General features: G+C 35.5%; 1 protein-coding gene across 1 annotated transcript; it reads left to right on the top strand.

The window, feature by feature from the left end:
* The first annotated feature begins 1,509 nt into the window (after window positions 1-1,509).
* Window positions 1,510-14,439, top strand: LOC105838987 (mucin-19). Its single transcript, XM_036286795.1, has 10 exons — window positions 1,510-1,592; window positions 3,774-3,917; window positions 5,556-5,701; window positions 5,960-6,132; window positions 6,250-6,520; window positions 6,645-6,767; window positions 7,894-8,064; window positions 8,480-8,640; window positions 8,760-9,010; window positions 9,223-14,439. Exons 1-10 carry the CDS (start codon window positions 1,535-1,537, stop codon window positions 13,284-13,286), a joined length of 5,562 nt encoding a protein of 1,853 aa, XP_036142688.1. The 5' UTR covers window positions 1,510-1,534; the 3' UTR covers window positions 13,287-14,439.
* Window positions 14,440-14,718: the final 279 nt, after the last annotated feature.

Raw genomic sequence — 14,718 nt, 5'->3', positions numbered from 1 at the left:
TTACATGGGTAAATGGCTATAGCATAAACTGAAATCATAATGATTGGTTAATAATTGTTTGAGTTTTTAATATTTTTTAAACAAAAAAGGCTTTTTTGGAAAAATGCCATTTTCATTATTTTGTAATTTTTCGATAAAAATTCCCTGTTTTAGTTCATACTGTAGCCATTTACTCACATATTAATAATGTTTTGATTTTTTTTTTAGACGATTTATTCAACCGGCAGCAATTTTCAGTACTTTTTTTGAGAAAATATATTTATATAATAAATTGCATAAATTAATTTAAAAAAAAATTTTTGTTGTAATTAAATAATATAAAAATACAGCTAAAAAGTTTTAAAAAGATTCCTCTTTGTCTTGTTTAAAAACAAAATTGTTGAAAAATTTTTGTTTATTTACTTTTCTGAGACCGATATGGCTCCTTAAAATAGAGCAAATTACAAAAAGATTTCTGTGACCCTGAAGTATTAGATTTTACCCATATGCCGTTTTTTCTTTAAAGAGAGATCAGATACTGGTGTGAAAATAAAAGTTCAAGTTTACACATGTTTTTGTATTACGGCGATGATTCAGTGATGCAATCGTCTAGATTTAAGAGGGATTTATCATCGATTAGCATACATCAGTGCTAACGCAGCAACGCGGATGTCGAGCGATTGGACGAGTCTGCATCATGTTGCATCGGAAGAATGGAGTTGAATTATGCACGGATGGTAGTTCAATTCGAACGACCATCCATGATGCACGTTCCTGATAATCGCCAGGCGCGATTCACCGACGCTCGGTTTATCGCGACGCCACCGTGACACCCGCGCGAGTACGCGCCAAGCCGTGGGGCGGTCAATTTAAAGTATTCGGTTTTGTAACGAATTCCCGCGAGTCAATCTTGTCGTTAGAGCGTAACTCCCACGATACCTCGACGACGACTTGTTACGACGAATTGAGCGGTTAATTGCCGCAGACCGTTCGCGATCCGCGATTTCTAATAGTTAGCCGCTTAATCTACCCTACAAAGGAAAGAGAAGAAAGACGCTTTGCGCTCGCGAGCGCGCGTTACCTTATTCCGCGACGTGCATCGTTACGCGTGTAACGCGGAAAGTGTCCCGATCTGGGACAGTCCGCGTATATCCCACCCGCGATCCGGCGGCGATCTATCGATCCCGATGGCCTCCGGCCTCTCTCCCTCTTTTTTCACCTCACCTCCCGTACTCTCGGTGCCTTCCCCTTCGGTCTTTGGTCCCCTCGCTGCCATCCGGTCGAGATCGGCAGGGTTCACTAAGAGAGAGCACGCGTCCTCCAGAAACTTCAGTGTAAAACGCGCGCTCGTACTCGAAGGATCCACCACTTGGACGGAGGCGAGACTGAGTATAGGGGGTGCAAAAGAGAAGAAACTCAGGTAACTCATACGGAATACCCGATGCGACGTTCAACAGTTCGAGTGTGATCTTCTGCGTCCTCAACGTCGAGCCGGCTGTGATCTATCGCGATTCCGGTGTTCCTGATCGGGGGTTTTCCTGTGGAAAAATACGCAATGTGGGGTCGCGGTGTTCTCCTAGTGTCGTTTGCGCTCATAGCGTTTGGAACGGCAAGTAAGTGTGACTCTCGAAGATGATCTTTTTATCTCAAATCATTTTTCAAAAATTGAAATAATTTTTGTGCTTTAATATATCCTGGAGCATTAAAAAGTTTTCTTTCTGTGTGTTTGATATAAATGTATTATTTTAATTGTTCTCTCAACCATTCGGCATTCTTCCTCTTGTTTCTGTCATCTCGATAATATTTATGGTCAATATTTTTGTAACATTTTAATACATTTTTTGTTAATTTGTATTAAAAAATAAAGCAACTAATATATAATTGATTTAATACAACACCACGTAAATTATCAGATTCTAGTTTATTTATTGATTGTATTTACGAGTGATAGCGATTAGCCTCCCAACACCAATCTTTGTTAAACTGTACATATTTATCATTATCTAATAAATAAAAAAATACATTAAAAAATTTTTACACAAAGATCTTAGCTCTTATACTTTATATATTATTTAAAGTTTTATTCTTTTGCGTCTGTTTGATTTTTATTTTATATATAATATATCTAGACTGATGTACAATATTATTTATATCTATAGATTATCTAAATATAAATAAAATATTTTCCATTAAGAGATGCAAATAATAATACATGGTTGCATTTTAACTATTTATAATATTTGTACATTTAAAATATCATTAATTTTTAAATAAAAAACATTTATTAATGAATTTATAGTAAAGTTGAAAATGCAATAAACTAATTAATTTATTGGTTTATTTAAATTACATAAAGTTAAAAAAATATATTTATAATTTTAAATTGTTTAAGATTTTTTATAATTCTAATCTTATAGAAAGCTTTTTTTAAAACAAATATTTATATCTCGATATTTCTATCAAACTAAACCTAATTAGAAAAATGTAAATATAAATAATAAATAAATAATTTTATGAAATTGTATATGCAATAAAAATTAGCAATAAAATCTTTAGAACAAATAAGAAATAAAACATCTTGTTTCTTATGTATTATAATTTCGAATAGAATAGTAGAATAGAAACGTGTGTACATAATAATTTTTATATTATTGGAAGTAAATTTAAATTTTATATGCATTTTTTAATAAATCTTTAGATGAATCAATAAACGTCACAACGTCCTACTTTAATAATGTAATTCTATACAATTTTAAAGAACGTACACACCTGTGATATAAATAGATTCTTGATTACATTGCAGCTTCTACAGTCAAGGTAAAAATTGAAAAATACATTTAGAAGATTAAACAACACAATCGACAAAATGTGAACGAATACGACGCGAAAAACGATCTTCGGTCGATTGCATTACACACGCGTATCGGATACGCCACGTCCTTTAAGGTTGAATTACCCAATATGCAACTGAAGCGATCATCTTCGCAAGGACGATGCCATTTATATCGGCGATCGTGCGTGTACGTTCGCGCGCATTTTCGAAATTCTCACTATGACGCTTTGACAACCGGAAATCGCATGTCGGGGACTCGGAAATTTTGTCCCTTGCACCTTCGAGCCCAACGTGATTCTATTAACGCAAACTGATCGTGTAATAAAATGGAGCGCGCGCTCCTTAATTTGTCGAGATTAATCGCGCGCAACGAACGTAAAACGCGAAACGCACGATGCCCTCTTGCTTTCAAATAAATGTCCTCTTGCATCCGTCTCTTCAATGAGAAACACTCTTCGCTCTTACCCACCTGATTAAACATTTTTCAGCGAGCGCGAGTCGCACGTGGCGCAAATGACATTTGTAATATTTATATGTGAGAAAATAAAGTGTTTACATTTAATACGAAGAACGCGCGAGAGTATCACGCAATCTGTACGCAACGCGTTACGCTCAATCATATATACGCGCGATAATTGCACATAGTTATTATCTCAATGTATCCGGGACCGATTGATTATTAACAAGGCGCATATATATATATATATATGTACGCAATCCGCTTCTTAATCTTTCGCGGATCATCCTCCGCGCGCTTCTTTCTTTTTTTAGAGAGTGGACAGCGACACTCGCGTGACTATGCAAAAGATATAGTCGGCCATAGTCGCCGCAATTACAATAACGCACTGTGACCGGTCGATGATGTCAACCGCTGAAACTTCCGCTTCTCTTGCACGCACCGATCGAGCCGCACTTCTTAGCGCAACAAGCGAAGTCGAATGCATATTTAAATCTGTTGCAGAATGCCCGAAGAGGAAAACGTCGCCTTTCAGAGAAATTCTCTGTTATACTTCCACCTTGGACGCGCAGCTTCTGGCCGGCTCCGTGTGTAGCTGTACCACTTTGGTGCATCAAAATCATGACGTGCGGAACGTCTCGATTTCCGGTAAGCGCAATATCTTCACAACAGGGGAGGCACTGTAACCAGGCCGTTTCGAACCGTTTTGCAATTACACGTCGTTATTAGAAATGCGAACGGGCGAGTTCAACAAGATTTGCAATGGAAGTGACAAGATCAGTTTTGAAGCGTTATACACAGGGAGAATTTCTTGTTAGCATTTACCCTCAAAATCATGATAATCGTGAGACACAATGTAGACTCAAAGAATTTTATTATAATTTGAGTAAATTTAATAATATTTATTATAATTTTAACGAAATTTTAAAAAATTACATAAAATATGTATTTAATAAAATTATAGTCAAATTTATTTAATTATAGAAAAAGATCACTTTACAAATTATACAAATTAAAGGAAAGAATACTGGCGTAGCATTTTATTTTTACATAATATTTCTTAGACTAAAATTATAAAATATTAAAGATATAAATGTAAATTAGAAAAAGTTTTATTAGATAGTGTAGCAATTTTCATAATACTGTTAATGTTTTCGCAATATAATTAAACATAAACGTCTGAAAGGCACTACTGTGCCTCTTGACAAGACATGGCAGAAAAATTAAATTCTGTAGTGAGGAAAAAATTGAAAATAAACTTGTAAGTACTAAAATCTATTTCTGTGTATTAAACAATAAAGTTAAAATGATGGATATCACAATTAAATATTTTAAAAGTAAAATTAATTTAAGGAGTAAAAAATAAAAATAAACAATTTAATTTAGAAATAAATTGTTTATTTAACATAAAATTATGTTATAAAAAGAACGAATTGTATACCTATGATCTGTATCCAGTAATGGAAAATGCAACGGTTTACGCTCCACAAGGACTTTGTTTCATACCGCATTATGAAAGAGAAATATGAAAGAGAAAAAGATATAAACAAACAATTTTAAGAAGCTACAAATCATAAAATAAAACAATATTTTCTATAATACGCTTAAAGTTGCTTAAACTATGCAACTTAAAATAATCAATTATTTTATTCTTTTAAAGAATTTGTTTTTACTACAATTTGTAAAAAAAAAAGATCATAAATGTATGAACTTTGAGTTTTCACATGTTTAATTATTTATATAAATAGATTTTTTATTTTATCAATATTAATATTGAGTTTAATTAAGTTGCAACGTTTAATTTCGGGAAATAGAGGATGCCATTTTAAGAAACCAATATTGATGACTTTCTCTACTAAATTTTATTAAAATTACAATAAAATACTTTGAGTTTTAATAAAATTTAATAAATTTTATTAAAAGACGATAAATAATATAGATTAATTTTTGCCATTAAAATGACAAGTAAAAGTGTTTTTCTAGTTTTTGAGCTGCTTAATGTTTTAAAAAGTTAAAAAATAAAATACGGTGGATCAAAATTGGCAAAGTATTTTACGTATTCTTTATTAAAATTATACTAAAATACTTCAAAATTTATGCTTACAACCAGAATTTTTAGGGTTAATTCCAAGAGAAAATTCTCTTTTCCGTATATAAATATTTAATATAAGACATAAATATAATTAACATAGGTAGACATAATATAACTACGAAATTTTTGACGAACTTAACTATGAACTAGACTTATTCTAAAACGGATTATCAATTAATCAAATGGTGTTGTAGACATTTCTGACTTGCGGAAGTCTTTGAAAGAGATGCATCCGTCCCTTCAGTTTGTAATTTCTATACACGACCCTGTGATGACGCTTAGAAATTCCGCCATGGTACGACAGGAAGCTATCGCTCGGATTGTTGCTGTTATGAAAGAGGTATGGTATTTTCTATTGTCATCTTGAAATGAGATCTTATCTTCTCTCTTCAAGAAAGACAACCTGACTTGAGAATTGAATAATTACATAATAAGTAGTTGAATATATATATTCAATGTTATAACTAATCGTGAATAATTAAATAGGTTGCTAAAGAAATGCTAGTCGGCATAAACTCATAAAACAAAAGTATGCGAATGCAAATGTTAAATCGAAAGTTGACAAGTTGATAGTAGGAAGCTTTTCTCTCGTTTCAAGGTGGACGGCGTGGAGATGAACGTGACGGCGGGTTCAAAGGAGCGCCTTTATAACTTTATCAAGAGCCTGAAAGACGAAATGATCCGAAAATCTTATGACAAGAGACTTTTCATAGCTTTGCCTAATAGATCCGAGGATTTAGCCAAACATTTCGATATCAAGGAACTAATTAAGTAAGAATTTATCTCGTCGATTTCACGTGACATATTGTTACCAGCTCATAGACGAGAGATTCAACAAATTTCTATCATTTCTATCCTACGGGTCTATTCTTTCTTTCTTTCTATTAGGTACATCGATCTGTTTACGTTGCCCACGGATTATATGACGGACGAAGACGGAGTCTTTGTCACCTTTCACCCCTCGCGTTTGATGGGACTTTTCGACATGTTAAACACAGACAGCTTGGTAGACTTGATAAGTGGATTAGGAGCACCCAAGCAGAAGATCTTGATGACCTTGCCGGCCAGTGCGTACAAATTCACTTTGAAGAACGAGGACGAGAACGCCCCAAGATCAGAGACCACGGAGAAGGAACCTGTGCCGATCGATCGTAAACAGGTGCGACGTGTTTCCTCGAGCTGAACTTGCTTGCGAGTTCAGCAGCTTAGCTGCAAAGAAGTATATGCGAGTCCGCTGAAGAGAGCGCAAGTCTATCCTTAAAACTAACCGATCTTTATCGTAGCTCTGTGAAGCCATAAACACTGGGGAATGGACCGTGGAACGAGATGAAGATCTCACAGCGCCGTACGCGTTTCAAAACAAAACGTGGATCGCTTTTGAAGATAAGATTTCGGTCGGAATAAAGGTGTGTACGCGAATTTTCTAGTTACGCATTCTTAATAGAGGAAAGTCAATACTGACATAGCGGCACTATTTTATTTTTCGAAATTGCAATGTATTAGTACTGATAAAAAATTAAAACAACGGCGGCGCCATTGTTTGAGATTAAATAAGACGTTCTAAATTAAAATGTTGCAAGTGGCGGTATTAAAATTTTTAGGAAAGAGAGAAAAATTTTTTTTTGAAAAACTATTGCTTTAAAATTCTATAAAAATTATCGTAGTAATTGAATATAGCAATCAATTTCTACAATAATTTTTAATTAAGTTCTAATAAAAAAAAATTAAGTTAAAATAATTTAAAAATGTATAAACATTATAAGCACAGCAAAAATGCTGTGCAATGTTTGCATCACTCGTTTTTCTTTGCTTGCAGCAGCATTTTCACGCTTGATATTAGTACGTGATAAAGTACAGCGCTCTTACAACCTATTCATACAATAAAATACGTTTGCACAATGTCGACTCTTACGTTTTGCTGTTGCCGTTTTGGTAAAAGTTAAGTAAATGTTGGAAATAAATTTCTTAGTTATAAAACGTCCTTTAACATTTATTCAACTTTTATCAAACCGCTAATATTTTAATCCGGATTTCAAAATCAGTTGCAATGCCATTGTTTTATTAAATAAAATGTACCAAAGCAAAACATCGCAAATACCATTTTTTTAGAAAGAAAATTTTTTCTTTCTTAGAACATTTTGTATTTCAAAAATTATATGTAAATTTATTAAAATATATTACATGATAACTAAAAATAAAGATAACTAGTAATAATTTTTAAATATTTTCAATAATTTTTAAGTAAATTCTAATTTAAAAAAAGTTATGTCAAAATGATTATAATTTTAAAACGTTTTAAGTGTAACTAAAAATGCAAGGTTTTAAGTTGCACTGCCTATTTTTCTTTACTTGTAATAGCACTTTTCAGACATATGTGACAAGACATTGCACTTACAACCAATTCATACAATAAAACACATTTTGAAACACTTATTACGTTTTAACATGCTTAAAGTAGAACGTCTTTCAATATTTGTTTACCTTTTATCAAAGCAATCAATATTTTAATCTATACAACAAAATTGATTTCAGGGAAAATATGCGTTGTTGCGAGACCTGGCAGGATTAGCGGTGCGAAATATAGAGAACGATATGGAAACTGAGTGCGAAGAACCGCTTGTGCAAGAAATTTACCGTTCCTTTACAGAATTTAGGAGAAAATCAAGACAAGCAGTGCTCAATGCATTGGAAGATGAGCTGCATGTATGTATGATAAAACCAATATATTTTATTTAACAATTATTGTTTTATAACACAAATATAATTTTTTTTCAATGTAATAATCTTAAATTTTAGCCATACTATTAATATTTATTTTAATATTATAATAATCATCTAAAAAGCACAATATGATCATTGTGATAATAATAGTATAAAAAATTCTAATTTTTAGTTTGAAGATATTATATTTTCTATACATATTTTCTTCTTTTGTCTCACGAAAATTACTATTAAATAAGAATATATTTTTCATAAAATATATAAATTTTTTTTTGTAAGGAAATTGTATCTTATTTCAATATGTTCAGTATTTAAAAAATTTAATTTACATTTTGAAATTCAAAATATTCTTGGAACAAGAATTTTTTTGTATATGATAATTTAATTGAAATTTCAGCAAATGCAATTTTCGTATCCAAATCATGCTAAAACGTCCAGCTTCCGTGTTGTTCGTAAAGTAGATTCACAGGGGCATATCAGAGCTGTACGCGAAAGCACACAAACAGAGTTTGTTTGTAGACGACAAGGCTATTTCGTCCACCCAAAGAGTTGCAATAGGTAGTTACATATACCGCTAACGGCGATAATGATTAATTAAGTTAATTTAATTCTGTTGTGATCAGAAAGATCACAATAGAAATAAAGTTAGATATATAATAAATAATGTTTATTTACAGATTCTATCGCTGCGTGAAATTCAATCAAGCGGTAGAAGACTATTCAGTTTTCGAATTCGATTGTCCGGCCGGACTGTCGTTTGATGAGCGCACGGAGGTTTGTGTTTGGCCAGGCTCATTGCCCGAGGGCTCTCCATGTCCCGGCAGCAGCGAGATTGCGCCTGTCGCCCCGAGAAGATTCGAATGTACTCAATCCGGCTATTACGCAGATCCGCAAAACTGCCGTTGGTTCTTCGCTTGCATGGACTTAGGTGCTACAATTCATGCATAATGAATTATTCATACTTTCATACATAGACCTTATGTATTATTCAAAATTGTTGAAGAAAGCATTATAATTACAAAACACATCATATTATGCTCCCATAAGTAATCTTTATTGTTGCAATAATTCACACAGTATATTTTATTCAAATTTGTTACATGCACATAAAATTAAATTTTGTATTAATTTTATTGATAGGTGAATCGGAATTAATGGCCTTCGAGTTTCGCTGTCCGTACGGCTTGGTATTTGACGAGAAGAAATTAGTGTGCGAGTGGCCTTGGTTGGTTCCAGCATGCTCGCAATCTGGATCAGGCTATACCAGAACGGAATACAACTATGGAGGTTACGGGGGAGCTTCTACTGGAGTTGGAGTTGGTGGCTATGTTACTGGCAATTTACCGGAATACTCCGTCACGGATAGAACAGATTATTCCAATGTAGATTATTCTAGAATAACCAGTATTCACGATATCCACGGAACAAGTTATTTTGGATCTACCGCAGGAAATATTGGAACATATCCTGATATTTCAACTTCCGGTGTTGGAACTGTCTCGGGACATGTAGGCTTATCTAGTCCAGCCGATTATTCTAAAGGTACCGTTTATGGAGGAGCGATACCTTCTGTTCCGACATACAGCGATATTCAGATTGATTCAATTCGGTCTAAACCAATCATCGTGGGAGGAGGTGGTACGGGATATTCTACACCGAGAGGCAACATTGGCGGTATTGGTTATACTAGCCAAGACGACACTGGATATTCCATATCTGGTGGATTTGATGCAGGATTTGCAAATACGAGACCATTGGGAGGAGTTACTGCAGGCTTCTCCGGATCTACAGCGAGAGAATATTCCGAAACAGCTAGTGGAAGCCATTCGACAAAGCAAGGTGCAACTTATTCAGAACGACCTAGCTCAGGCTATCCTAATTCGGTAGCGGGAAGCTATATAGGAGGCGTTACTAATCCGATAACGGATGCAAGTTATTCGAGAAGACCGGGAAGTTACTTTGGATCTACAGAATTACCTAAATCATCTAGTGATGTTTACATAGATTCTACTAGTCCTAAATATGTTGGATCAACAAATGTATATTCAAGCTCCAGCACGCTGAATGACTATGGTTACTTGGGTTCTACAGATGTATATTCAGGAGCAACTGGACGCCAGCCACCATTTGGCGAAACTGGCCCGTCATTTGTAACTGTATCTTATCCCAGTGCTATTGGCAAAGTTGGAATCACAGGTTCGACTAATGGAGAATATACAGGATCAACTGCAAAAGTATATGGAGAATCGACTGGCACAGAATATTCCAAAACAGGCGGGTTCAGCGGTGGATCTACTAAAAATAAAATTAACCTGTCAGTTACTTCTGGAACAGGATCAAGTGCGTATAGTACAACGAGTTCAGGTCGTTTTCCAGGAACGGATTTTATTGGCGGCCCTTCAAAATCCGGAATTTCTGCAGTCTCCGACCATGTGAGCTCTACTCCGGGAACAACAGATGTTTCTTCGACAGGCTACAGATACAACAACGAAGAAGGATACACGATCCCTGTAGTCATTCAACACGAACCTTCGTTTTATCCTTCGACTGGAACAACAGGAGTTGGAACAACTAGAACGAGTGAATTTGGTTTAGGTAGTTACGGAAAAACTGATTTCACAAGACCTAAGTTAAACATTAGTATTGTCGGAAATGAAATTCCTACTGGTTACGATATTCAAAAAGACATTACTGGTGCAATTCAAACTGGAGGTAGCGTAGGCGGAAGTATTACTACCAGTGACTCCTTTTCGGGGACCGTATTTAGTCATGGGAATACTCCTGGGACGGTATCAGTTCCCGTTATTAACCAGGGTAATGTTCTAGCCGGAGAAGTTCAACCTGGTTATATCACTACTTCTCCCGGAATCTCGGGATATGGAATCAGCGACGGAGTGAAAAATATAGACATTGGATCAGTTCGTCCAGGAACTTTAATATACGGAACACCGAGTCCTGCAATTTCAGTAAGCGGTCCTTCGACAGCTGGTGTCCTCTTGAAAGGTGATTCTACTCCAGGTACTATCTCCGGACAAATTGCCCCTGGAGTAGCTATAGGTGGTTCCATTCAATCGAGTTTGCCTCATAAATCGTATGGGTCAACTTATCCTAGCATTGACGGTGCCTTTACAAGAGGTTCCACTATCTATTCGAGTAGCACTTCAAGCGAAGGCCTAATACCTACAGCTCCTCACGGTTACAGAACTGATGAAGAACGTGGTACGCTTACATTCAACGCCAGTTACGACACTAGCAAGTATAGAGACAATGACATTCCTGACTACAGACCAACCAACGCCATTCTTCCAGACTTTTCTGGAATTAGAGTAGAAAGCCCTGGAGATGGTATTCATGGTTCTACTTTTGAAGGTTTAACTACTCCAAGATATTCTTCAAGTAAATCGCCCATTTTTACACCAAGTGGATTCACAAAAACCGGTCCAACTAGAACAGGTATAACCACCGCTATTCTCGGAGGTGGTGGTAGCTACTCAGTAAGCACGAGTGATCGTCGACCTGCTTATAATCCCGATAATATCGGCGAAAAGGCATTCGAGGGGAATGTCGCTGGGTATACCAAAACATCTCCTGACGGTTTGTCCGGCTACTCTTCGACAGCCTTACCAGGTAATCGTTTTACTATACAATCAACTTCTTCTGGTTACTTGTATCCCAAGCCAGCTGTTCAATTTGGAACTAGCGGCGCTACGTTCTCCTCAACGCCGATTGTGCCAATCGACAATAATGTTCCGGCATCGAAGCCGTTCTTTAGCCGCTTACCAACGTCAACAATCAGGCCCGTAATTTACACTACTGAACATCCAGAGATTTACAAAGCAAGTCTTTTCGAATCGAGTAAGATTCCGGTGTCGACCGTTAGACCTGTGATCGACACTGGTTACAAGACGGTAATTACTTCAACGGCTATTCCAGTATCTGTATTAACTTATGACCGAACGGGCAGTTCACAGACTGCATCAGTAACTGCTTCTAATATCGGTTTAGGAGTACCTTTCCAACAAACTGATTTGAGTGGCCAGACAGGCCATAGCGTTTCATCGGAATACCTCCCGGCAAAGTCAACTGAAGCTAGTATAATTGCATCTACCACAAAATATGACAAATTTACAGTAACCGGACAACCACAACTCGGAGTAACATATAAGAAACCTTCAGTCTCCGTCACATACGGAGGTCCTTCCTCATTTCAAACACCTACCACATACAGACCCTCCAATGTTTATTATTCTGGTCAAGGATTTTCAACTACTCCGTCTTCTCTGGGAACAAGCAGTGGGTCTCCGACAAATCTGGATATTTCAAGAGATAAAATTAACAATTTAATTACAAACTATGACAGAGGCACCATCAAGCATACGCCAACCACATACGACACTACAAGATTTGGTTCAACCTCATCTTTCTCCGCGAAAACTGGCAGTGGCTTTGCTATTACAACGCCATCCGGCGTTCGCCCTTCAACATTTTCATACGAAGTTACCACAAAATCGCCCGAAAACAAAGGCAAAGTCATTGTCAAGTGGAGCGATCTTCATCCACTTCTTTTGGGTAAACTTGGAGCAGAGTGTACATGCAAAGCCGATCCCTTCGCCAATCTTCGCGGTCCAGAAAAGAACCTAATTGATTCTTCCAAGGGCAAAGTGGACTTGGCAAATTACGACTCTTCTGAGATCTACGTTGATCTTGGTTCTTCTCAAGAGGACTATTCTACCAATGCTGGGAATCTTCCAGCGCAACCCTTTAAAATTAGTGCACCCATAACAACGAGCAATCTGCCATCATCTTCCTATTTACCTGTAGCAGATACCAGAACATCTGCAAGAAGTAACGAGTTTCGTACGGGTCGTCGAATGGGCAAGAAATTGGAATATGAAGAAGAAGAGGAAAAGGAAGAAGAAGAAGAAGAACAAGAAAAAGATCAATATGATCAATATAATGACAATGATAATGACGATGATCCTGATCAGATAATTAATGGTGTCACTGATTGCGCCAGGCCAGGTCTTTTCAGACATCCCAGCCTCTGTAATAAATTCTACGCTTGCCACTGGGACCAGTGGAAGAAGAAATTCACGCTTCATATTTTTAATTGTCCGATTCATTTAACGTTTGATTCAAACGCAGGCGCATGCAATTGGCCAAGTAAAGGACCAGCTTGCCAAGACAACAACTTGTTAGTGTAAATGCGTCATTAAGCTTTTATTATTGTCGATTTACTTTCTTTCTCTCGTCATAATGTATCTTCTAAAATTTTATTGTACATACTAAATAGATGAAGTAAAGATCTAATTATACGTTCTAAAATTACGTTTTAGATTGTTTAGTTCGGTAGATCACTTTGCCATTGCACAATGAAACGTTGCAAGAGCAATGGTATGTCATTAAATAACGAACGATTGTTGCTTTTACGCGAATTGGTCTTCCGGCCTTGGATTCCTTTCGGGATTTATCTTGACACCCAGATCCTTAAACGTTTGCATTGAATAGCATTGATAAATATCTCCTTGAAGTGAATCTTCTAGTAGGAGAGAGGAATCGTGGGAAGGTGGAGACTTGTTGAGACGTAAGAAAAAGGCTAAATCCAAGGCGATCGAGGCACTGCAGGAAAGCGTCGTCAAAGTGAAAGTAGTCCGTGCTCGTCGATCCAAATCACAAAAAACTACTGGATATCACAATGTACATATGTAACTTTTACTTGTATAGTCTAAATTTATGTAAAAGCAATTGAACATTTAAAGTCACTTGAAAAAATCTATCTACTTATTTTTAGATCTTAATAATAATTATATTTTAACATATTAAAAATAATAATATCAACGACATGTTTTTCTTTGATAAAATTAATGCAATTCAACAATCAAACTTTAAAAACATAAATAAATAATGCTTGTTCTTTATTTAATTTATAAATGTTATTTATTTATTTCATGGAATTTTTGTGTCTAATTAGTTATATGTAACAAGTGTTTTTCCTTGCGTGAATGGCCCATTACTTTTCGCCATTTTGTTTGGCGTAACGATATCGATAATACGTGTGGCACAATTTGATATTTTTCCTGATCGAGTTTGAGCTTTCCTTTCCGGGTGCCCACAACTTCCTGACATTCTTAAGATAATTGTTTAAACGTTACTTATTATATACTACACACACGCTTGTCTACCTGTCTATCTTTTTCATATTCTCGCAAAATATAATTTATTTGTCGCTTATTAAGAAAATAGCGATAATGTCAACATCTACTTTTTCTGTCGTTTTGATGTTTTAATTACCGTGCCATTTATTGAGCGGTTAATTGAGTACTGTTATGATGATTTTAATAAATTGCATGACCAAGATGCGTTTTTATTTATTAGCAACTGACCTTTATTAAAATATTGCAATTTTAATTAAAATATTACCAGTTATCTGAGCTAAATAAAATCCACTTAATTTTGTTAAGTGAATTTTATTCAGTTATAACTGGTAATATTTCTATTTAAATTATAATCTACCCAGACAACATTTGTTATACAAAAAATATTTATTAAACATTCTAGAGACATCCGTACATTTTTGAGAGTATTTTGTGAACATCTAAAGAAACATCTTTAGAAAGTCTGGGCTGTTTGGATGTT

The sequence above is a fragment of the Monomorium pharaonis genome, chromosome 5 (genome assembly GCF_013373865.1).
Source record: "Monomorium pharaonis isolate MP-MQ-018 chromosome 5, ASM1337386v2, whole genome shotgun sequence".
In the NCBI taxonomy this organism is placed as follows: Eukaryota; Metazoa; Arthropoda; class Insecta; order Hymenoptera; family Formicidae; genus Monomorium; species Monomorium pharaonis.
This window is presented reverse-complemented; position numbering and strand designations above follow the sequence as displayed.

Excerpts from the sequence above, each read along its gene's own strand:
- LOC105838987 (XM_036286795.1), top strand. The coding sequence starts at position 1,535 with ATGTGGGGTCGCGGTGTTCTCCTAGTGTCGTTTGCGCTCATAGCGTTT. Across the intron at positions 3,918-5,555 it reads GCGGAACGTCTCGATTTCCG|ACATTTCTGACTTGCGGAAG; the intron begins GTAAGCGCAATA and ends ATGGTGTTGTAG. Across the intron at positions 8,065-8,479 it reads CATTGGAAGATGAGCTGCAT|CAAATGCAATTTTCGTATCC; the intron begins GTATGTATGATA and ends TTGAAATTTCAG.